Genomic DNA, 26,003 nt, shown 5'->3' with positions numbered 1-26,003 from the left:
TAGGTGAGGTATTTAATCCTGGTTTGCTGACATGGGGCTTAACATAGGTGACTCCATTTTGGGCCTCTGGTCTCTTTCTTAACAGAATCTAAACTCACTGAAGAATTTTAACAACTTTCATATGTGTTTTATTACAATATCCATGTGTATATTTTCATTTTATAATAATTTGTAATAGTTTATTGACAGTGTCTATTGCCAGAGCACTGGCAATTTCTGTCTGGGTACTAAAGCTGGAGAGTTAGTATTTGTGTAGATGCTGCCATTTCTGCTTTTTATGCCGCTGCTACACCATCACCAACACTACTGGGCCCAGACCCTGGCCTGGGCCTACACAAGTGTGCTGGGCTATCAGACCAATTGCTCAACACCCAAGCTGCCTGCTATGCCCGTGGGTCTGAACCTTTGCGTGTGCTGCTTCCCTCCTTCCCAGTGCATCTCCCTTGCTGGTGGGACTGTTCACTGTCCTATTGAACTACACTTACAAAACACAAGTTCAAAGGTAAAATTAAGTATGAGGCCCAAAGGCCCATGAAGCAGCCCTGCATGGATTACTCATATACCAATTTCACTTCATTTATGCTCCACTACTTAAGCAATTCAATCTTCAATTTCCTTCCTGAGAGTCTGTTTCCCATCTGAGAAATATATGGTCAGTGTCTGATGACTGAGTCTTCCAAAAAATAGATGTCAGGAGGGAATTAGGAATGCAATAGATTTACTGAGGGCAGTGTCTGTGAAAGATAAAAGGAGGGGAACAGGAATAGAAAGGGAAAATCTTCAGATCTGGTGACCCTTTTAGAAATCAGGTAACCTTAATCTAGATATTATAAGAATATTAAGCTAAATTAAAAAAACCTTAATTAAAGAAAATTAAGATTTTCAAAATTTTTTAACTTCAAAAGAACTTTCGGGCATAAAATGTCACATTTCAAAGTAAATTTATAAAATTCAATTCCAGAACTTTTCAGAAAACTTTTAAAAACATTTTAAGTTCAAATATAAAAGCAGGTAAGATAACTTATGAATTTAAAAACTGCCTCTGTATTTTGGAGACCTATCTTCAAAAGGCCATGATAACCATAGAAAATTATTTTGTTATTAACAGGCCAAGTGAATTGAGAGGCTTAATAGGTTAAGTATAATTCATTTTAGATACAATTACCTTAAAAATCTATCCAAAAATCTATCAAATCTCATTCTCTCCTCCCTTCTTCCATCCTTTGTTCCTTCCCTCCCTCCTTCCTTAAAAATGGTTAAAAATATGACTGTATCCTTACTAAGTAAGTACTAACATTTGCTGGGCTCTTCAACAACTATGAATGTAATTCATACTTGTAATTTATAATTATAATTCATGATGGAAATTATGGTTGATTTATGTATTTCTTCAGCAAAAATTTCTTGAATTCCCACTTGGTATTAGGCAAAGTACTAGGTACCAGAAATTCAATGGTGAATAAAGTATGTTCCACCCCATTCCCCAAAGTACTTATTATCTAGTGGGAGACACACAGACTGGTAAACAGTAGTTACTTCTTCAGCCCTTGCACCTGGAATGAGATAAGAAGAGCAAGCCTTAGCCCAACCTGCAGACTGAAGCCTGCTGCAGAGCTGGGCCAACCTAGATCAGCTAAACAAGTGTGGGCCTGCAGACAAATAAGCATGAGAATAAATGCTTGCTGTTGGTAAGCCACTGAGTTTTTGGTGTGGTTTATGCAGCCTATTGTAGTAAAAGTCTGGAGAATGCATATTTTAGTTTCTTTGTTCATCATTCCTTCCTGCATCTCAGATCTATGCATGTTTAAGTTCAGCTTAGGGTGCCTTTAGAACATCCTGAGAGTCCTTGAGTGGAAAATTCTCTGAGTTTACACTTGATTAGAAAATTATTTGTCACTTGTTCTTAAAAGACAATTTCGGGGTAAAGTATACGTTGACTATTAATGGTTCTCAACAGAATGAAGATATTCTTCTTCTGTCTTTTGACTTTAGTTGTAGTTGCTATGTCAAATATTAGTATAATTATCCATTTGTAGGAAATCTCTCTTTTCCCTTGCTGTTTTCAATATTTTCTCTTTGTCTTCGGCATTCTGAAGTTTCATTATGACATGACTAGGTATAGATTTTGGCTATGCCTAGATTCTTTTTATTTGGTTAACATTGATTGGGATTCTTGGACATGTAGATTAGTGTCTATGGCAGGCAGAAAAGGAACCCTCAGAACCTATCCTCAGAACCTGTGAATATGTTAGGTTACCTGACAAAGAGGGATTAAGGTTGCAGATGAAACTGACATTGCTAATGAGATAATTTAAAAATAGACTGAGTATCTTTTTTTGTTTTTTTGTTTTTGGTGAGGGAGGGTAATTAGGTTTATTTATTTATTCTTAGAGGAGGAACTGGGGATTGAAACCAGGACCTCATGCATGCTAAGCATATGCTCTACCACTTGAGCTATATCCTCCCTCCTAGACTGAGTATCTTGAATTATCCAGGTGGGTCCAATATAATCATTTCTGTAGGATTTGTTTGAGGCTTGAGTTTAGGAGTGTTTTCCAGAAAGGATTTTCTTTTCCTTATAATAGCTGTGTATGGGTACTACTAACCTAGGACAAATAAAAACAAATTTTCAGCTAAAGGTGTTTGAGATCACCTAGACATTCAGGACTGTGAAGGGTTTCAGATTTTATCCTGCCACAGGTAGCCTGCCATAATTGCATGGATTTTAGCTGAAGACATGCTATTCTTGGGTCAGAGACTAAGGACAGACTAAGGAATGATAGTAGTCAAAGTGTCAGTATTTGTGTTGGTTCCCCAAGCCCCAATTCTCACAGGGCAACAGAAAGCAGGACAAGTGACATCTATACTTGCAGTGAGTTACATTAAAGGAAAGGAACACTACACTTACAAAACATGGAAACTTTATAATAGGCAGTAAGCATGACTTCCTTTTATTTTTTCCTTACCAGAGATAGACATTATGTCTATCTTCCAAGGCTGTAAGCAAATCTGCCCTCTTGACCAGAAGGAGACACCATTATTATCTTCTAAGACTGCTCACAACATAAACTGTTGAAAAGATAGTCTGGAACAAAGATAGTACCTCTGCTCACAAGATGTGCAGAAAAAAGAGAATCATGAAGAATTATCTAACAACAGGTAGCTTGAATTTGGCCATGAATCTATGCTTGTATTTGTAAATTATTAGGGTAGCTTCCCTGTCCTTCTACCTAGAGCCAAGGTCAAGACAGGTAAGATTCTTTGCTGTCCTCTGATGTAGGACAGATATTTTATTTTATTTTATTTTATTTTATTTTATTTTATTTTATTTTATTTTATTTTATTTTTAAACTATTTTTTATTGAGTTATAGTCATTTTACAATGTGTCAAATTCCAGTGTAGAGCACAATTTCTCAGTTATAATGAACATATATATATTGTCACATTTTTTTCACTGTGAGCTACCACAAGATCTTGTATATATTTCCCTGTGTTATACAGTATAATCTTGTTTATCTATTATGCATTTTGAAATCCCAGTCTGTCCCTTCCCACCCCCCAGCCCCCTTGGCAACCACAAGTTTGTATTCTATGTCTATGAGTCTGTTTCTGTTTTGTATTTATTTATTTATTTATTTATTTTTAAGATTCCACACATAAGCGATCTCATATGGTATTTTTCTTTCTCTTTCTGGCTTACTTCACTTAGAATGACATTCTCCATGTTGCTGCAAATGGCATATGTTGTCAGTTTTTATGGCTGAGTAGTATTCCACTGTATAAATAAATATACCACATCTTCTTTATCCAGTCATCTGTTGATGGACATTTAGGCCACCTCCATGTCTTGGGCATTGTAAACAGTACTGCTATGAACATTGGGGTGCAGGTGTCATTTTGAAGTAGGGTTCCTTCTCCCTAAAGTGGGTCTCTTGTATGCAGCATATTGAAGGTTCTTGCTCTATTATCCAGTCTGCCACTCTACATCTTTTGACTGGAGCATTTAGTCCATTAACATCTACAGTAATTAATGATAGATGTGTGTTTATTGCCATTTTGAACTCATTTTTCAGTTGATTTGGTATTTCCTCTTTGTTCCTTTCTTCTTCCTTTTGTGGTTTGGTAATTTTCCTTTGTATTATCTTGGATTTTATTTAGTTTTTGTGACTCACTTGTAAGATTTTGGCTTGTGCTTACCCTTTTTTGTAAGTCCATTAACCCATTACTATAACTGTTTGTATCAAACTGATAGTAATATAATCTCAACTACATCCTATGGAGAACAAAAAATTTAAGAAAGAAAAAAAGAAAAAAAATACTCTATATTTCATTGCTTCCCTCTCCCACTCTTAATGATTTAGATGTCTTCTTTCACAATTTTGTATTTATTCTATTTGAAATTCATGATAGTTATCACCTTTCCAGTTATGAGTTTCTCATTTTTGTAGCATCCTGCTTCTTTTCTATTTAGAGTAGACCTGTCAATATTTCTTTTAGCATGGGTTTAGTATTGCTAAACTCCTTCAGTTTTTGCTTCTTTGTGAAGTTCTTTGTAGGACAGATATTTTAAATGTTTAATGAAGGTGTAGACCTTTGTGTCCTAGTCTGCAGGTGTGAATATGTGTGTCTGTGAGGATCTCCTATTAGATTCCCTACCTTGGTTGGGGTTTTGGGTTTTTCTCCTGTCTGCTTTCATGGCCATTAGAAGTCTAGTTCAAGGTCACCAGAATTCAGAATATATCTCCTACCCTCCATAAAATCTTCCTTTGGTGCTTGTTTACCTCTCCAGTTTCCTGGTTTCACTTGGTTTTTGGCCTCTGAGTATTGCTTAGTTTTTTGCTAGCTTAGAAATGTATTTGGACAATATAGCTATAGTAATCAAAACAGTATAGTACTGACACAAAAACAGACATATGGATCAATGGAACAGAATAGAGAGCCCAGAAATAAACACACACACCTATGGTCAATTAATCTTTGACAAAGGAGGCAAGAATATACAATGGAGAAAGACAGTCTTCAGCAAATGGTATTGGGAAAGCTGGACAGCCACATGTAAATCAGTGAAGTTAGAACACTCCCTCACACCATACACAAAAATAAACTCAAAGTAGCTTAAAGACTTAAATGTAAGACACTATAAACCTCCTAGAAGAGAACATAGGCAAAACTTTCTCTGACATAAATCTTAGCAATTTTCTCCTAGGCCAATAGAAATAAAAATAGAAATAGAAACAAAAACAAAAATAAATAAATGGGACCTAATTAAACTTACAAGCTTTTGCACAGCAAAGTAAATCATAAGCAAAACAAAGAGACAACCAACAAAATGGGAGAAAATATTTGCAAATGATGTGACTGACAAGGGATTAATTTCTAAAATATAAAACAGCCCATACAACTTAAGAATAAGAAAACAAACAACCCAATCCAAAAATGGGCAGAGGACCTAAACAAGCATTTCTCCAGTGAAGACATACAAATGGCCAATAGGTATATGAAAAAATGTTCTATATTGCTACTTATCAGAGAAATGCAAATCAAGACTACAATGAGGTATTACCTCACACCAGTCAGAATGGCCATCATTCAAAAGTCCACAAATGATAAATGCTGGAGAGGGTGTGAAGAAAAGGGAACCCTCCTACACTGTTGGTGGGAATGTAGTTTGGTGCCGCCATTATGGAAAACAGTATGGAGAGTCCTTAAAAAACTAAAAATAAACTTACCATATGATCCAGCAATCTCACTCCTGGGCATATAACCAGAGGGAACCTTAATTCAAAAAGATACATGCACCTCAGTGTTCACAGCAGCACTATACACAATAGCCAAGACATGAAAATGACCTAAATGTCCATCGACAGATGATTGGATAAAGAAATTGTGGTATATATACACAATGGAATACTACTTAGCCACAAAAAATAATAAAATAATGCCATTTGCAGCAACATGGATGGACCTGGAGAATGTCATTCTAAGTGAGGTACGCCAGAAAGAGAAAGAAAAATACCATATGATATCAACTTATATGTGATATCTAAAAAAGACAAATGAACTTATTTACAAAACAGAAACATACTCACAGACATAGAAAACAAACATGGTTACCAGTGAGGAAAGGGGTGGGAAAGGAAAAATTAGGAGTTTGAGACTTAAAGATACTAACTACTATATATAAAATAGATAAACTACAAGTTTATACTGTATAGCACATGGAACTATATTCAATATCTTGTAGTAACCTATAATGAAAAAGAATATGAAAATGAATGTATGTATGTATATGTATCAACTATTATGTATGCACACAGAAATTGATATAACATTGTAAACTGACTAAACTTCAATAAAAAAATTAAAAATCTTCAAATAAAACTTCAAATAAAAAATAAAAAAAGAAATCTACCTGTATTCTATTAATCCAGATAAAAAAAAGACATTCTTTTCACTAATTTTATATTTGTTTTGGAAAGTAGTTATGTTTCATGCAAATATGCTAGTATATTTATTATTTCAAATACATTATTGATCAATTCAGCCCACATAAACAAAATGCTTTGGAGCCTCAATTTTTAAGAGGGTAAAAGTGTGCAGAGTCCAAAGTAATTGAGAGCAGTTGGTATACTGAGTCTTCAAAATTTTACAGAAGTATATAGACTAAATATGCTATAGGCTATAGAATATTTATCAGTCAATAATGATAAAGTCAATGGGAAGATATGAAATTATTTATGAGAATATTTAATCAAGCACATTCCAATTTTTCCTCCAGATCTACTTCATTGACAGTGGCTCCCAGCTTCAATTTCAGTTTAATCAGTTCTTGTAATTAGGCTATCTGAAGCATTCTTTTTTTTCCCCCTAGTGGATAAAAGTATCTTTGTTTCATTTCTCTAGATGTATTTGCATCATCAAAACTAGTGCTATAAAGTTACCTGATAGAGTACCCCAGGAAGGCATTTAAGTCCTTTCTTGTTTTGTGCCAACTGGAACATGAACTCAATGACTGAAGGAAGCTTTAGCTACCATGTTGATTCCTGAGCTGACATGCCAAGGATTGTGGACTAAGAAGATGGAAAATGCCTGGTCTCTTTATGTGTGTGAGTGTTCTACTCTTAGACTTATTTTAATGAGAGGAAAATAAAGCTTTTGTGTTTACATCATACACAAAAAACCCCCAAACACCAGTGCTATAAACTAGTGAATATAACACACTCACAGATATAGAGAACAAATTATTGGTTACCAATGGGGAGAGGGAGGAGGGGAAGGGCACGATATGGGTAGGGAATTAAACAAACTACTATGTATAAAATAAATAAACTACAAAGATACATTGTACAGCACAGGGAATATAGCCAATATTTTATAATAACTATAAATGGAGTATAATCTTTAAAGATTATGAATCACTGTGCTATACACCTGAAACTTATATAATACTGTAAATCAACTATACCTCAATTAAAAAAAAGTATAAGAAAAAATAAAAACTAGTGCTATACCCCTCGATAATGGGGAAGGGTATGGATTTGTGGGGTCAGGAAGTATACGGGAAATATCTGTTCCTTGTTCCCAATTTTGTGGTGAACCTAAAACTGCCCTAAAAAAGAAAGTCTATTAAAAGAAAAAAGGAGTATATCCCCAATTCTATTGCCATGTTCATTTGGCTACTATAGATGATAAGTCATAAAGAAGAGGGATAAACTCTTTGAATACCTGAAGAATTCTTTTATTTAACAAATTGTTGAGTGTCTAAGGAGTACTATAAATAGCTAGGCACTGGATATTTATTGGTAAATAAAACAGACTTAGCCTTTGCCTTCATACTGTGATTTCTTGCTTCTGGTTAGAGATGGGGGATGGGGAGCTGAACACACATCTTCTTCCTGTTCCTCTTAGGTACCACGGAAAGACAGATTCAGAAGTACAAAGAAGAACAAACTAGTGGTGGAGAGACTTGAGAATGAGCTTTTTAAAAAATTTTTTTAAATATATTTTTTATTTTTTGCAGGAGGGGAGGTGATAAAGTTTATTTACTTATTTTAATGGAGGTACAGGGGATTGAAACCAGGACCTCCTGTGTGCTAGGCATGTACCCTACCACCAAGCTATATCCTCCTCTGAGAATGAACTTTTAAAACATTTCTATAGTACTATTTTGACAGATGTAATACAGGAAGCTGCACTCTTCATCTACAAGGCTGGAGAGATGCAGGTGGTCTGCCGTGAACCTCTGAGAAGTTTTGAGGCTGCTATAGTTGGCATACAGACATAAGAGTTGGGATGTTAATTGGAGAACTACATATAGAACAGTTGACCTTTCCTTATCAGCTCCATTCGTTCTGAAGGCAAAATGTTATCAAAGCAAAGAAAGCAGACACTTGGCATCAAGCCAGAAACAGGAGTGCTATTCTCTAAGAGAAGGGAAATGCCAAGACCTCTAATATAAGTATTAACTCCTCAGAGGAAACTGAAAGAGAGAACAGGTAAGAGGCATTAAGAATCAGCATACGAAGTTCAACATGAGAGTCAATGAGAGTCCCCAAAAGGGTGCAAAAAGGAGTAGTGACAGCAGTGGAGAGGAGGAAGGAAAATGTCAGAGAAAATAATAGAGCAAAATGAATGAAAAATACCACACTCGGACACATCCTTGTGAAAGATTATATCCTCAAGATTAAAGAATAGATCCTAAACATTTCTATGGAAAAAGTAGGACCCCTAACAAGGGGTAAAACAGGCTTATGACACATCTGAAGCACTGAGTGTTAGAAAACAGTGGGGTTAATGCCTTCATGGTTCTGAGGAAAACTGATTTTAAATTTGGAATTGTATACCCAGATAAAAAAATAATCAAATATAAGAGTGTGGACAACAACCAATCCTTGCTCATTGAGGAGCTCATAAACTATCTTGGAAGAAAGCCGTATGAACATGATACGCATTAGGGAAGCAAAATGTAGAGAGGTCTGACAGGGTGTTACCAGCATGGATGAGGGGCACCCAGCCTACAAGCGAATGAAAGAGATGATCCTGAGTTGAGCCTTAAACCACAAGGAATCCACTAAGTAAATCTCGTCAATTAATTTCCCTGACCTAGATAAGACTGTGTTGAGAGAAATTTTATCCATATTCAAACTTGACTGCCACATAACTTATAAACTAGTCATGACTAAGGACATAAGCATTAAAAAACAGTCATGGCTTTGCTTCCTACTTCTATCACAAATGCCTGGAACCTGATCTGCAAGATTTGCAGCTCAGTCCTCTTCATGAGTAATCCATTGGAAGTCGGGTACACCCACCTTTCCTTCTGACTTGAATACACTATTGAAACTATCACTTTATTCATTCATTGTAGTTCTCTACCTGTATCAAATGAACTCAGTTTTTTAACGTTGAGATCAAACTTTTCAAATTCCTGACTGGCAATGTGATTAGGTCTTACTCATTTTTGAGTGGTTCTCATTTGTTTCTTTGTTTAAAACCTGCTGCATGCAGGCTGCATGCAGGCTGCATTTTGGAGTCAGGGAACAATGCATGATATATTGGAGCCGAGAAGTTTATAAAGAATGAAAGATGACTAGCAAAGTCGGGTTTGTGGACTTTTAATTTCCTCTTTCTCTATGTCTTCCTGAAAGCACAGTAAGCCAAATAGACAAATAAGGTTCCTATGGAGTCTTGCTCCTCCTTGGGAGGAATTTAATTTTTTTTCTCTTCTAAATGGTAAAAAAAAAAAAGTTCCCCCAGGTGTCTTTGAAATAAACATCACATAAGCATCAATATGAAATAAGTATCAGTAGTGAGACTGATCAACCCACTTTGTTGTTGTTTTGTAGCACACTGTAGTTACTGTATATATGAGGACATCCTATATTTTCCTATATGTGATGTACTAAAAAATGACAATAAAAACAAGAAGATCTTGTAATCTGCCTACAGATTAGAATACCAGGCTTTTTTAAGGATCAGATCCATTTACCATGATATGTTTTTGTTATTAGAATAGAGACATTTGGCTAAAAGATGAAGAGGGAGTGTTTTAATAACATTCTTGTACTTAGACTCTCCTTTATGAAAAGAAAAACGTAAATGAGAAACCTCAGTCTGGGAACGCCAAAGATTCCCTCTCACTCCCACTCAGTGTGGTATGGGGTAAGGCAAGGACCATTTTCTTCCCTCTTTCAGAATGGTCCCTCATTCAGGAACAGAGTCAAAGGTTGGGTACTGTCCTGGTTGGATAGTGTCCCCCCAAATTTATGTCCACCTAGAATCTGAGAGTGTGGTAAGGTCTTTGTAGATATTCACAAGTTACAGTGAGGTCATACTGTATTAGGGTGGGGCCTAAACCTAATATGACTGATGTCCTTTTAAGAAGAGGGGAGTTTGGATAAGGCCCTGTGAAGATGGAGGCAGAGGTTGGAGTTACCCTGCCATAAGCCAAGGAATGCCAACATTTACCAGCAGCCACCAGAATCTAGAAGAGAGGCACAGAATAGATTTTCCCTCTGAGTTCCTAGAAGGAACCGACCTTCCCTACACTTTGATTTCAGACTTCTGGCCTCAGAACTGTGAGACAATAAATTCCTATTGTTTTAAGCCTCCCAGTTTGTGGTAATTTGTTACAATAGCCCTAGGAAACTGACAAAGGCATCCACCTCTTCCTACAATCTATTGGCAGCAGGTGGGCATCCCTCCCTTAGTCTGGCCTGCACCCTCATCTAGTAGAGAGGTTTGATTCTTAATCCTATTGCCTCCCATTCCTCTTCCTCAGCTTCCCTGACACTGACTCTACTGAAGAGACCAGAATCAGTTTCCCCAACAGCCTTTGGGCATAGACCATCCTTATTAAAAGGAATTTTTTTCTCAGACTTTTAATCAACGTTTAAGTAAGCTGAGTATGCCTCTCAGAAGACTAACATGTATTTACATGACAGTTAATACTCTGAAATCTGATTGGCCAGAGAACTGTTGCTGGTTGAGCAGAAAGAGCAAGGGCAAGGAAGGATTTATACATACTGAGACAACGAACATCTCAATGGCAGTGGCAACCATAAATTCTCTGTATTTCATAAGCCCTGACTCTTCTATGCACTGAGGAGGGGGAACTAATGACTGAAATCAAGCAAATATGAAGAAAAAAAAGCAGAGGTGGTAATTTTAACATACAAAGGTGAGTTCAAGACAAAGAGGATGAAATATCTCATTGGGGTCATTTGATCTTGATAAAAGGCACTAACAATACTCGGCAGTGCAGTCTTTATGCTCTGTTGTCTTAGAGACTTGGCATCAAATCCTATCACTGACTAACTGTAACACAAACTGTCTTCCTGGAGCCTCAGTTTTCTTTCTGAAAAATGGAGATAGTGCACACCTTTCTCATAGGGTGGTTGTAAGGATATTAGCCAGTTTATATAAAATGCCTAGGGTTCAATAAATGTTACCTCTCATTCTCACTATATTTACTTGCCAAAAAAAGTACCCAAACTACCATTTCTTCCTCAAGCCTCCTGCCCTTACTCCCATTGCTTTTTTTCTCTGCATTTGATCATGCTTCCCACATAACGTAGAAATGGAAAGTTATTACAGATCTTCCTCAGATTATGATGGGGTTATGTCCAAATAAGTTCATCGTTAAATTGAAAATATCATTAAGTCAAAACTGCATTTAATACACCTAACCTGCCAAACATCATAGCTTAGCCTAGCCTACCTTAAATGTGCTCAGAACACTTATATTAGTCTACAGTTGGGCAAAATCATCTAACGCAAAGTCTATTTTATAATAAAGTATTGAATATCGCATGTCATTTATTGAATGCTGTACTGAAAAATAGGGTGGTTCTAAGTATTGGTTTTACCTTTTCTTTCTCTGCCAGCTCTTTCCCCTCAGTATATGAAAAGTTCCTTCCTCCTATTAAAAACAAACTAGTAACAAAACTCTGAACCTCTCTTGACCACGGTAGTTACAGTCCTATCTTTCTCCTTCCTTTCTTAGTCAAGCTCCTATTTAAAAAAAAATTATTTACCTTTCAAAAGGCAACATTTCATGGATCAAAATTCAAAAAGGTACAAAAACACAAATTCTCCCTCCTACCTCTGTTTCTTAAGCACAGCTTTCCTTCCCTGAGCGAAGAGTTTCTTGTGGGTCTTTTAGAGACAAGTCATGCATATATATATAAATATGTATTTTTTCTTTTGTATAAACATGTTAGCATATTATAGACAATCTTCTGATTCTTCCTTTTTTTAGTTAAAAATAGATCTCAGAGGTCTTTTCATTTCAGTACCTAAACAATTTCCTCATTGCTCAGGTCTTCTGAAAAGCAGATAGCAGGATAGGATTGGACATGCAAGACATTTATTGGAGGAAATCTCTGTGAGGGAGAGGGAGGAGGGAGTTGAAGGAGCTGTCAGATTTTGATGTTGATTGACCCCTGGGAAGGAGAGAGGGAAGAAAGGAGGGTTGAGTAGGCAGTGACTCAAGACAGCAATACAGCTCTAAGAAAGTTTCAGATAGGCTTCAGCCTGGGGAGTCCTTAAGCTAACTTCACCTGTCAGAGGAATTGTGCATCTTGCAGAAACAGACCTGCCTTAGTATGCTGCTAGGTTCAGTTATAGACTAGGAGCAACCTTGGGGAGTGTGGGCTCATTGCAAACGCAGTGGTACATTCAGAGCTTAGCAACTGGGACCTTCCTGCAGGGAGGAGATATGGGAGGCATATCTTTCACAGCTTTCACATTATTTTTAGGGGTGCATAATAATCCATTGTTGGATGTGCCATAATTTCTTTATCCAGCCCTCTTCTAATGAACATTTCTGTTGTTTCCCAGTCCTCTCCTATTAGAACCAATGCTCAACAAATAACCTTGAATTATATCACCTGGCACATATAGGGAATTCCACAAGTTGGGCTCCTGGGGAGGCAGATCCTGAGATGGAGATTAATAGGTAATTAGTTTATTACAGACTATTACTAGGATCAATACCTCTGGAAGGAAAAGGGATAAAGCAGGATGAAGGAGATTGAGAAGTCGATCTGCAATGCATACTCAGTGATGGCCTGAATCAACTCCACAGGAAGTTCTGAAGATAAGATGACCCATGAGAGTTGTCTTGAACTGGGATGAGAGGTCTGGGCCTTTATATCCCTGCATTGATTAGCCATTGGATGTGGGTTGCTCTGGGAAAACGGTGAGGTGAGGTGGCTCTTTAGCTAAGGGAGTTCCTGAAGAGGGCTGACAGATGAAGGCTGTCTGTGGCTGCACTCCTAGCACCTTGGGGAACAGTAAGGGGAGTCTGGGAAGGCTCATCACAGCATCCACTGTAAGGAGTATAACTACAGGATACTGTTATGTAATTCTGATAGATGTTGCCAAGACTAAAATCTTGGCATATATTTTGTGAATATATACTTTTACTGGCAATGCAGGAGAGTGTCTGTTTCTCTCTGTTGTTGGTAACATAGGGTGTGGTCAAATTTTTTGAGTTTTTTAGTTAAGCTTTTCATAATCTACAATTTGATTTTTTACTAATAGACTTTTCCACCTTCCTTTACTCCCAAGTGCATATTCATTAGTCCCTGGCTCTGCTATTTACTGGCTGTCTCAGTTTGTTCATATGTAAAATTGGAGTAATAATACAACATACTTTACAGGGATATTTTGAAGACATAAGAAGGTTAAAATGAATGCAAATCCCCTATTTAAAAATAGCAACCAACCAAAAAATATTCTCCACACCCCTCCATCATACACTAATGATTTCCTAGTCTATACTTAGGCCAGACTTCCTTTTGGGAGGTAAAAATATTCACCTGCTTATTTATTTCTATCTTGATGCCCCATAGGTATTTCAATTCAACTTGTGTCAGTCAAACTCATCATCCTCTTTAAAAATTTCTCCTATTACTTTATTTCTTACTTTATTATTAAAGCCAAAAACCTTAAAGTCATCTTGGATGATTCTCTAACCCCTAATCCAACATTTAATTAATCACCAGGTCCTACTGACTTTGATTCGTAAACAGTTCTGGTATCTGCCTTTTCCTCATAATCAGCACTGCTCCTCCATAGTTCAGATTCTTGTATTTTACAAGAATCAATGCAGTGGTTTTACTGTTCTAACCTTCCTCCAATCTATCCTGAACACTGTTGTCAGAAGGATTTTTTTTTAATACATAACATTGATTACAGTACTTCTTAGCTCAAAAGTCTTCAATGGCTTTCCACTGCCAATAGAATGATGAAATCTAAAGCTTCTGCTTGACATATATAGCTCTTCATAATTTAACCTCTGCTTATCTCTCCAGTCTCTTCTTAGCCGTCTCCTTTCTCTGCCTTAACCTGTAATGTTCAAGCTAGTTCTCTCATGAGATACATATGTGCCGTTTTGCCTGAATTAATTCCCAACTCCCTATTTCCCCACCTGTCCTCCAAATAAGATACTTTAAATTTTGGCTCAAACCCACCTCCTTAATGAAGTCTACCTTGACACTTTTGGAAGTCCTCCTATTCTACTGTTGCTCTTTGTACCCATACAGTTTATTTTTTAACTTGCTTGCATGTTTATTTCTTCAATAGGTTTTAGTTCCCCGATGGAAAAGGCCAATTTTCATCTGTTATCCCGAGCACTTATCGTAGTGTCTGGAAAGAAGACACTCAGACACTTCATGATTTACTTCCAGATCTGCGGAAGTTTCTTAGAAAACTTAACTGCTGTAGTAAAGAAACGATCCTTCCTCCTCCTTCCGCTACTTTCCCAGGTTTCTTCCAAAACCAAGCAAACATATCACGATTAACTTTCCTTACCACTTCTTGTAGAACTGACAATTCCCTCCTCTGTGCGCCCACTGAATGTGGTATATAAGCCCTATACTAACACCAGTCATGTATAAGATTGTATCCCAAGCATGTGATACGTTTATCCACGTAATAATGGATCAGTGTTCACCTTCATTAAGGAAACTTTCTTAAACATTCTAGGAGAACGTCACCATTATGCATAAACCGTAAAAAGTCCTTTACAATCCACACCAAATGATTGTTTTTAAAACGCTGCATCCTGTAGGCACTTACACTGTCCTTAGACAGATGGCCAAAAGCTTGGCTGTGGGACCGCCTATGCGGGGATGAGACCATGGCTAGAGTGCCAAGAAAAGGATGATTGGCTGCTACGGCCCAGAAGTTACACGTTATCAGACCGAGGCTAGAACTAGGAAACCGCTGGCTGTTCAGCATTTGAAATACGGTTTTTGCATCGTAAAGAAAAAAGATTAACCTATCAGGAAGAACCGAGCACATTCAATTACCAATCAAGAGCGGGAAAGGAGCCAAAGCCTGGGGATACCCACGCACCAACGAGTACGTCATTCTCTAGCCCCTGCCAATGAGCAGTTGGACGGGGGCGGGGCAATAGGCGGACCAATTGCCGCAAAAAACAAACAGCAGTCTGCAGTACAACTGTCCTAACCGCAATCCTCGCCTCGCAAACCACTAGAGCAAACTCCTGGGCAAGGCGCTTGTTAAGTACTTTCCAGTCTCCCCCTCGCCCGGGGGCAGTTATAACGGAGTACCTTCCTCACATCAGAATAAGGACTTTCTTTCCACCGTGTCCCACAGACTCGCAGAAAGCGTAGTGCAACTTCGCGCTTTCCACCTTCACAGGAACTGGCAGTCCAGCGCTACCTGAGGGGGAGGGGCGGCCCCAGTGCGCAGGCTTGCATGCCTCGTGGAGGCGGGGCTGTAGCGGCCCCAGCCAACCTGGGAGTTGTATTTCTTTCACCAGCAAAACTTCGCCGCTCCTGAGGCCTAGGGAACTACATTTCCCAGGAGCCTCCGCAACCTCGAGGTGGGCGGGCTGGTTCGTTAATGAGCTCGAGGAAGCCGCGGCGCGGCCCACCAGGTTCCAAAACAAGGAAATGAAGGGGGGAGGCGGGACTGGGGGTGCCTGCGGGAGCCGCCGCTACCGCCGCGGAGGAGGAGGAGGAGGAGGAGGTGGCTGCTGCGGCCGCCGAGGAGTCCCTTGCTGAAGGCTGATCGCGGGGCGGCGGGTGGCGCGCGCGCGCCCGAGAGGCGGCTGTTGGAGAAGTGGAGCGGCGGTCGCGGGGGGAGGAGGAGGAGGGACTGAGCGGCGGCGGCCCCCGCGTCCCGGTGCCTCTATGGGGAAAGCAGACAATGGATTATGATTTCAAGGCGAAGCTGGCGGCGGAGCGGGAGCGGGTGGAGGATTTGTTTGAGTACGAAGGGTGCAAAGTGGGACGCGGCACCTACGGGCACGTCTACAAGGCGAGGCGGAAAGATGGGTAAGAGCAGGGGCGGGGGGAGTAGCCTCGCTCGGGTCCTCGCCCTGCCCGCGACCGCGCGGGATGGGTGGGTCGGGCCGTGCCCGGGGGACGAGGGGGAGGTGGTCGCGGGGCCGCGTCCCAGGGCAGACGCTGAGGGACGCAGGTTTTGCCCGTCCCCCGCGCGGCCCCGTCGCGCCCCTCGAACTCCCGCGGCGCAGCTGGGTCGCGGGGCTTGGGTCCCGTCCAGGAGGGCACCCTCCGCGTGCATGGAGCTGGCGGCGGGACTCGAGTTGAGACCTCGGTTGGAGGTGGAGTTTGTGGGGTCTGGTCTCCTGGAGAGACGCGGAAGGCTGGGAGAGCTCCACCGAGGAGTTGCCTCTCCGGCCCTGGGCTAGTGACGGTCGTGGTGGAACTTCCAGTCGGCTGAGTGCCTCCCGGGGCGGCGGTCTGAAACCTCGCCGAGGAGTCCGTTGGGCGACGGAGCGCCTGGGTCCTCGCCAGCCTCATGGGTCTGAGCCGCTAGGCACCTTCGCCCTTGGGGCAGGCCAGCCCAATGGCCCTTCCGCGCAGTCCCTCCTGTCCCTGTCATATTACCCGATCACTTCTCGACCCCTCCTCACCCGCCTCCTGTTTCGGTTTCTCACATCTCAGTTCCCAATTCCGCACCTTCTCTTGAATGTAGGACCTTCTGAGATACCGCGTTTTACCTGCAGAACTTCAGAGTTCGTTCGGGTAACTCATTTCCCCCTACCTTGGATATTCTCATGTCTTACACTCCATCCTCTGCCAAATGACTTTGTGCTGGGGTTTATCGGGCATACATTATCCAGAATGGAATGGAAGTGAATAGAGCTGGGCCTGAACCTTTGTTTTCCTGGGAGTTGAGGGAGAACCGTAGGAATCCCTTAGGAAGCCCTTACTGATTGTTCTCTTAGAAGAAGGCGAGCTGGACGTTGTATTGAGAACGCGTCGTCTTCGTCCTGGAGGGCACAAGGGCTTGTACTCCAGGACAGGTGGAGCCAGCTCCCCGCCTTGGTTTAAACCAGTCTCACCTCAGGACAGATCCTGGCAGGACTTCCCATCCCCCAGAGTTAGTGATCGCGGGAACGTCTGCCTGTCCTGCTTAGACTTAAGAGACGATCAAACTGTGGAAGAGAGTTTTTAGCATCGTAGCGAACATTTCTGAATATCTGCCGCAGTGACTTTAGTAAAATCTGAAGTGCTGCTTATCGTTCTCCGCACTCTGTTGTAATTGATATGGTTGATTGATGAACTCTGGGACCAAAGTAGGTGGGGTATGTGTGTGTGTGTGTGTGTGTGCGCGCGCGCGCGCTGATTTTATACCGGCAGGAGAAAACGCAACTTTTTAAACAGTTCTATCATAAAGTATAGTGAAAATTACAAGATTCTATAAAAGTGTAAAAGATTGTTATTCAAATAATTTTTTCTCTTGTTATAACTGAATGGGCCCCCTAGTATTCAGTTGTTTGTAAACTTTTCTCATAATTCTCTCAGGTAATTGCCAGGTGTCCTTGAATGAGTATCTTGAAATGTGAAGTACTATAATTGTATTTTGTTTTGGAATATCCACCCTACTTGTTATACTGATGTTCCTGTGGGAATCTTATCAGATATATTTGGGGAAAGCACATCTAGCGTTCCTATTTGAACGTTGGTGTTAAAAAACAAATCAGAGGTGGTTTTCATACTCCTCATGCTAACTTGTAATGTATTTGGTCTTGAGTTTGAAAAATGTATTTTAATTTTATCGTTGTTAAAATAGTTGTTTTTTAGAAGACAACTTTGGAGAAAAGTTAAAAATTCTGCTTCTGAATTGTATTTGAATAGCATGGGCTGCAACAGAAAAACAGATAATTTAATTCCTACTTCTGTTTGTTCCTTTTGAATATTTCCCTCTCTAATAAAATTCCTGATTTGAATACACTTCCTTCTTGAGTGAAATTTGTTTGATTAGAATTAGTAAAACTTCTTTAGTAGAGTAAGATCCGTTTGTGTATCTTCAAAATGTTATGCTTTAAAAAAACTTGCAGAATCTGAAAGCATTAGTTTAAATCACTAAACTACTTGTAGGAAAAATCAATATAGAGGTTTTTTTCTTGGACCTAGAGTCTAGTTGAGATCTGAGGCTTTACAGTAAATACATCTCTTGCAGGTTGGTAGCAGGATTAGTTTTATGTTCATTGATACCAGCTGTTTGAAATAACAAAGTTTTTAGTGATGGTTTTAAACTATGACACAAATTTGAATAGTAAAGGATTTTACACTCAGGTCATAGTAAATTACATTTTAACTCTTTCCAGAATTTATTTTGATTAATTCAGAAAAAGGTATAGTGCTATTTTAGGGAGCAAGAAAGAAGTCACATGAATACCTTAAGGCAATATTATTCTGGTGTATATAATGTAGTATATAACCAGAAAATTGTTCGGGTCTCCAGAAGAAACAGTGGAAGAAGTAATGTAACATAAAACATCATTAGAAAAGCCTCTGCTTATAGTTTAATACTACAGTTTACAAAACCTTAGAATGTTATATCACTTGAAATATAGCTTTAACTTAGGCTATATTAATTATGCTGCATAAATATTTAACAGAATGAAAAGCAAGATTGACATCTTGGTCACCTTTAATAAAAATATTATTTGTTCTGAGAGTCTTTTGACCCAACTATCCTTAAAAAAAAAAATCAGGCTGAAAAGTTATCCTTGAAGAGAAATCAGTTTAGAATATTTCTAGACTTTTTAGTACGAGCAAGAATTTGTAATATTTTCTGTCAATATTAATAGAAAGTCACACACAACGGTATGTTTACAAATCTCGAGACCATATTTATCAAGTTTGAAACACTTCTAGTTTCGATTGATAAAGGAATATTAAGTTCTTTTGTGAATAAGAGGTTCAGACAAACATGATTCCATAGGATAGTGTTAATGTTTGAAAAGTGTTGTACCTAACAATACTACTGTTCAGCCTTGCAGACATTAATTTAGTCTTTTGAACCACTCCAATAAAAATGTTCCTTTTTGGAGTTGTTTTTGAAAGATAGTGACTGAAAGTGAAATGTCTGACAGACATCTTGCAAAGTTTCAGTTTTGGCTTAGAGTTTCGGATGAGTAATAATTGGTGACTGCATCTCTTAATGTATGTCATCAAATTCTTCACAATAAATTTAGTAGGTATATGTAGATACATATAGGTAAGTAGTAGTAGATACAAGAGCATCTCCCTGTTTTTGATGGATTTTTCACATTTGGTTTGTAGTTAAAGTAGTTGATTGTATTTGCATTTCTTTGGTGACCTCCTGAACATTAAAGCTATATCACTATGATTATAGAATTTTAGAACTTTCAAGAGTTTTAGATCATCTAGTCTAATTTCATCTTTTTACAGATGAGAAAACCAGAGCTTTTAAGAGGTTGTCATGCACATAGTCTCACCAAAGACAAACCTGTAATCTACATCTTTTGACTCTTGTTTTTGCATTTTTAAATGTGTTTTCCCCCCTAGTACCTTGAGGGAAAAAAAAAAAAGACCATATTGCCTCCAGTTTTGGCAATTTTACTGTATAAAATTTTCCATGTAAAAGATACTACAACTGTACTTGGAAACAGGAAAAGGGAAAGTATCACATACAAGGGGCATTTTAAAACAGTAGGAGTACAGGCCTATAGATTCTACCTTATGTCTTTATGTAGCTGCTTCTCTTCATCTGGTTTCTCGTCATCTTCACTGTCATTACTTTTAGCCATCATCTCTGATCTGTACAGTGGCTGAATTAGTCTCTGCCATTATTTGTCTTTTTCTCACTATAGTCCGATATCCAAGTTGCTAGTGTCATTTTCCTACAAAATCAAATCAAATCAATCATACCGTATCTCTTCTTGGAAAACTCAGATTCTCTGTGGCTCATACAGTTGCAGCTGATCTTAATTCCTTAGTTTGGCCTGTGAAGCCATTTGCATTTGAATCTGAAAGTCTTTAGTCTTCACAGCCTTTACACCTGCCACCACCTTCCTCCTTTTCTTCAGTATATTCAAGCCATGTGCTTCTGTAGTATTGAACTGCTGATATTTTCTAGGATTTTCTAAGTCCTCTTCGTGTCTTGTTTTCTTTTTTCTACATTCAAACTAGAATGACATTGCTCTGCCATTCCTTTCCCCATCCCCTCCCACAAACCTGGCAAACTCCTACCCACACTTTAGTACCCATTTCAAATAGCTTTTCTTCCAGAAGCCTTCCCTTACTCACATAGTGTAGTCATTATCTGTGCTGCTGCCCCCTTTATTCTTATGTGTATAATATCACTATGTAATATTAACCTGCCCCATAAACTGTTAGCTACAAATGGGTCATATCCTATTTCCAGCACCTTGTAGAGGGTTGGGCATGTAAGCTCTAAGAAATTATATGCTGCTTTTCAAGATCGTTGATATATTTCTTTTAATAGGTTGATAAAGAACATAGGTAATTTTTTGAATTATTGAGCATTTTTTCTCTTAAATCAGCTCTTTTAAAATTGTTTGACTGTAGTAATCTGTCTTGTGCTTTTATCAGCTGTTTTTTAGAGATGCTTAGAAAATGTCAGTGTTCAAACATAATTTAGGAAATTTTTTGATGTGGGTTCATGTTAAAAAATCAAGTACTTTTAGTACTTAGTAAATCAAGTGGACATTGGCTTATGTTTAATTGGTTCTTCATTTATGCGCTATAAACTTTCAAAACTATTTTTGAGGCCCAGGGGAAATGTTCTTTTCAGTGAAATTTGATTGTCTAGATCAGTGGTTGACAAACTTTTTCTTTAAAGAGGCAGATACTAAATATTTTAGGTTTTGTGGGACATACCGTCTGTGTCACAATTACTTGAATCTTCTGTTGCAGTGCCAAAGTATCCACAGACAATGTCCAAATGAATATAAGTTAGGACGACTGTGTTCCAATAGGAGAAAACAGTGGTGTGCTAGATTTGGTCCTGGATGTGGCCCACAGTCTATAGTTTGCCAGCCCTTAGTCTAGAGCAGTGATGTCCAATAGGACTTTCTGCAGTGATTAAAATGCATGTATGCTGTCCAGTATGTCAGCCATTACTCACATGTGGCTCAATAAACACAATTAATGTGACCAAGAAGCTGGCTAGTAGCTATGATATTGGACTTCACAGGTTTAGTTTTTGGAACAAATGGCTTAACAACACAATTCTTAAGTCCGTGAAGTGACCTTTTAATAAAAATGTGTATGTGATGGTGTAGACAAATAAAATAGGAAAGCCTGTGTTTTTTCTTTCAAGTTATAGGAGAAAATTTGAGGCTGAAATAGTTTGATAAAGCAAACCAATACTTGAAAAGATGTCAAATTGTGAATGAAATTGAGGATATTTGATTATTTAAAAAAGTATTTTATTTGTAATGTGTTTAGTAAGTATATGTGTTTAACAAGTAGTAAGTGCATGTGCATAAAAAGATACACAATGTATGTAAATCTTCCCTTTTCCCTTTCTAGAGGCGTTCATTCTTGGTTTTTCATTTTAGAGAAATTTTTTTTGGGGGTACGTGTGTTTAATGATAAATGGTAGTGTGCTGTATACTTTCTTATTTATACTTTTTAGCTGTATAACTTGAAGATCATTACACATGTACAGAGAGATACCTAGTTCCTTATAATAGTTCCATTATATTTCATTGTATTGACTTCAATAATTTATTATTTTTAATTTTTTTACTTTTTATTTTTGTTTGTTTGTTTGGGGTGGGTAGTTAGGTTTATTTATCTTTAGAGGAAGTTTTTACTGGCTATTGAACACAGGACCCTGTGAATGCTAAGCATGTGCTCTATTACTTGAGCTATATCCTTCCACCCACCATTGACTTACATAATTTATTTAACTACCCCTCTTGATGGACATTTAGGCTCTCTCCAGTCTTTTGCTAGTACAGTGTGGTGAATATCTTAGTAGGTATGGTATTTTTGTGCATATTAGTATCACTGTAAGTTAAGTTTCTAGAAGCTCCTTACCTTTGAAAGTAATGGCTTGAAATGATTTGACAAATATGGTGATGTACCAGATATAAATCTCTAAGGACTAGAGACGGGCTGAGAATCAGGAAGGGAAATATTAAGGCTTTAAAAATAATAATTATTAATGAATAAAAATAAGTTCTAAATTATTAGTTTGCATAGGAAATGCAAATTACTGTTTTAGCAGAATGGGAAAGGCTTGTCTGAGTTTCAGATAGGAAAAAAAATAGGTCAGTGGAAAGTTTTTTTTTAATACAGTGAATGTCAATACTGATGAATTAAGAGTTTTTACTTTTGCATACTATATTTTTGAACTGGATGTGATATTAAATTGTGTATTTATTTTGCAAAATGCTCAAGTAGTGTAGTGAGGGTTAGACCAATATAGAGGACTTTAAGGCAGTATATTACAATTTGGAATTTTCTCGTTGGTAAATGATTAGAATATTTGACTAGTGTGTTTTTAAAGATCAACTTGTTCATTTTCTTGTGATGATGTGACTATATAATTTAGTGCTGCTTTTGGATTCCAAAACAAAGGGACAAGACTTTTTTTTCAAAGAGCATTTTAATATTTTGAATTACTGACATGAATATTTCCTTAAAAACAGGTAGTTTTTTAGGTCTAGAACCATAAAGAGGTAGTTGACAGAGCTATTTAAAGATTTTTGTCCATTTATAAATAGCTGATAATGCAACACTTCCTGTAATAGCCATTTTGAGCATGCATTGTGCAGGATAAAAGAGAGTCTCGAGAGAGAAGACAGGATGTAATTCAGGATACAAGTGTGCAGCAGTAGTGTTTTATTGAGGGTTTGAGTTCTTATACTTATAGAAGTGAATGATGGATCAAAAGGAAATAAAACCCTGTAAACTCCTCAAATAATTTACAAAATACCTTCAATTTCTAATAGAATGAGCCTTTCTAAAGGAAATACACAGCCTCCTTAAAGAGGTTTTAAACCTGTTGTGTATTTTCTATTTAAATGTATTATTTCAGTGAGACTTTGTGGTTGATCTCAGTTACTAAGCTGAATGTGATCAGGATATGCATTTAATTACCAAGTAGGCCAGCTAACTTTGTTTTGTTGTTCTGTCACCATACATCAAAGCCCTGTCATGGCAGACTGTTCTGCAGATATTTATAGATATTTACATTGGACAGAAAGGTAAGTCATTGGTTGCTGGAAAAAAGAGGTAAAACTTTTTGTCTCATTTGTGGGTTAGTTGCTTCTTCCTGTAGGAAAGTTATTTTTGTTATGATTGTTAAATAAGCTCACTGGTGAAAGAACCAAACAGTTTGAGGCACAAACTGTTGTTTTTTGGAAAAGTTAGCTTTCTCTTCCCCTTTCCATTTTACATTTATATTTGCCTTTTGAGTGACTTAAACACTGAGTGAATCTTAGTGTTTTGGATTTTGGTACAAATTAAAAAAACATTGACCCTCTTTTCTTTCTGAAGACTTATATAATTTGAAAGCCAGAGTTCTATTAACTAATTTCTCAGCAGTCTTTTCATGTTCATAGCATATTTGTACCAAAGGAGAAATATTTTAATTTTTATGCTATTAAAGTTTATCAAATCATAGTTGCACATGATTAAAAAAACTACAGTACAATTGTACGTGAAATGAAAACTAAAAGCCTACCTTCTTACTTGCTCCCAAGCCTCCTTCACTTCTTAGAGGTTACCAGTGTTGACTGTTTCTAAGTGTTGCTCGTGCTTACCATTGTAACTTTAATGTGTATAATTCTGTGTCTTGATTTATCAACTTTGTTGGCAGTTTCTGTTGATTTTCTGTTAGAAAAGCTGAGCAATTTTGTGATATCTCACTATCCTGTTTTTCCTTTTCCCATCTCAACCTTCAAATTTATTACCTTTGTTATTTTAAACTTTTGTGGTTAATACTTGTGTGACTATTTTTATTTCATTTTTCAACTGAAGTATAGTCAGTTTACAATGTGTCAATTTCTGGTGTGCAGCATTATAGTTCAGTAGTACATATACATACATGTATTCGTTTTCATGTTCTTTGTCATTAATGACTTTAAATTATTAACTGAAACTTCTTTTTCTTGGCTTCTCAACTTGGATATATCACCTGTGGTCTTCCTGATATGAATGTAAGGAAAGTAACACATTTTTCCTACTCTTTCTCCATCTCCCAATTTTTAAAGTATAGTGTTAATTTTATTTATATTAAATATTTTATTTGTTTATTTATTTATTTATTTTTGTTTGTTGTATGTACCATAATGGATGATATATCCATTAATTTTTGTCTATATGTTGATTTTTTCCCCCAGCTTTTTTTTTTTTTTTCGGAAGGGGTGGTTATTAGGTTTATTTAGTTAGTTAGTTTTGATGAAGGTACTGGGGATTGAACCCAGGATCTTGTGCATACTAAGCATATGCTCTACCGCTGTGCTATTCCCATCCTCCCTTCCCCCCAAGGGTTGATTTTAGAAAGTGAACACTGGAAACCATTCAACAGCTTTAAAATATTATGATTATCACATTTATTTATTGCTGAATGAATCAGTCTATTGAGGCCTCAGGAGAAGGAAATGTAATCTTGTATATCAAATAAGTGCTGCTTGAAACAATGTTCCAAGAATTAATGCCTAATGATCTTCTTAATTTGTTTTGCCCTTTCTTCAAGTCTTCTGGGTGATACTCAGTTTTTCTTTATATCCCACGGTCGGTTTTTCTTGGATTCTTTTTTGTTGTTGTTGGTTAGTTGAGGACATCTTTTTATGTAGCTTTTTCATATAGAATGTGTAGATCTTCTGAGTTCTTGCATGTCTGATAAGGATTTTTGTCCTCATACCTGATTGATAGTTGGGCTGAAATTAGAATTCTATATTAAGAATAATTTTTTTCTCGGAACCCAAAACTATTGCTTCTTGGCTTTTGGTATTTCTTGATGGAAACTTGTTTTTTTCCCCTCTGGAATTTCTAAAGAGTTTTTACTTTATCCATGCATTCTAAAGTTTCACCAAAGTCTCTCTAGAAAATATAGGGTTTTTTTTTTTTTGTCTAGCTTTGTTTCCTGTGTCTTTTGCAGATTATTTATTTTTTGAATAGATGATCTATGAACATGAACTTTAAAAGTTAAAAAGTGGTATTTAGTAGCTTTGGTTGCATTCCTTCTACCTTCGCTCCTTCACTCTCCCCTTTTCCAATTCTGCCAGTTTCTCATGAAAAGTAGGCCCTTTCTTTTGTCTTTGATTTACGGCAGTTTTTATTTCCTGTTACTTATTTCTTCTTTTGTTGCCTCTTTTATTTTCTTTTTCAGGTATGGTTATTAAGAAATGTTGACCATTTATGCTCTATCTTCCCTGTCTCTTAAATTCATTCTCAACATTTTTGACTCTTTCCCATCTATATTCTGGAAGATTTCCTTTATTTAATCTTCTGGGTTACCAGTTTGGTATTTGATTGGGGTTGCTATTCTTTTATTCAGCATGACCTGAATTCAAGAGTCCAAATGCCTGAATTTAGCAGGGGTTTGGTTTAATAAAATAAGTAAATTTCCTGTTTATATTTAGGTTGTTTCTAGTGTTCACCATTTAAAACAATTCTTCAGTAATTTTTTTGTATTTAACATGCTATTTTTAACTTTTCCTTCTTAATATTTTTCTTAGAATCTAAGTGCTGGAACAAGACAATGGAAA

At 37.6% G+C, this 26,003-nt stretch overlaps 1 protein-coding gene and 1 long non-coding RNA gene across 7 annotated transcripts in view; one reads left to right on the top strand and one right to left on the bottom strand.

Annotated features, from left to right (window-relative positions):
- Positions 1-12,351: 12,351 nt before the first annotated feature.
- Positions 12,352-14,923, bottom strand: LOC140697696 (uncharacterized). Of its 2 annotated transcripts, none has more exons than XR_012074923.1 (2): positions 14,479-14,923; positions 12,352-12,444 (listed from the first exon to the last, which is right to left on the bottom strand). It is a non-coding gene; the product is annotated as an uncharacterized lncRNA (long non-coding RNA). The 2 variants fall into 2 exon arrangements; XR_012074924.1 differs by having other exon boundaries at positions 14,819-14,923.
- An 80-nt stretch (positions 14,924-15,003) lies between these two features.
- CDK19 (cyclin dependent kinase 19) overlaps positions 15,004-26,003 on the top strand; it is a 138,684-nt gene continuing 127,684 nt past the window's right edge. Inside the window, exon 1 of one of the 5 annotated variants that reach the window (XM_072965738.1) lies at positions 15,004-15,370. Coding sequence is in view for 2 of the 5 variants with exons in the window: in XM_072965733.1 (XP_072821834.1) it covers positions 16,184-16,311 (128 nt within the window). In the remaining 3 variants the exon portion in view is untranslated. The other 4 variants (XM_072965739.1, XM_072965733.1, XM_072965735.1 and 1 more) reach the window with 4 other exon arrangements.

This window comes from Vicugna pacos, chromosome 8 (assembly GCF_048564905.1).
Source record: "Vicugna pacos chromosome 8, VicPac4, whole genome shotgun sequence".
Classification (NCBI taxonomy): Eukaryota; Metazoa; Chordata; class Mammalia; order Artiodactyla; family Camelidae; genus Vicugna; species Vicugna pacos.
This window is presented reverse-complemented; position numbering and strand designations above follow the sequence as displayed.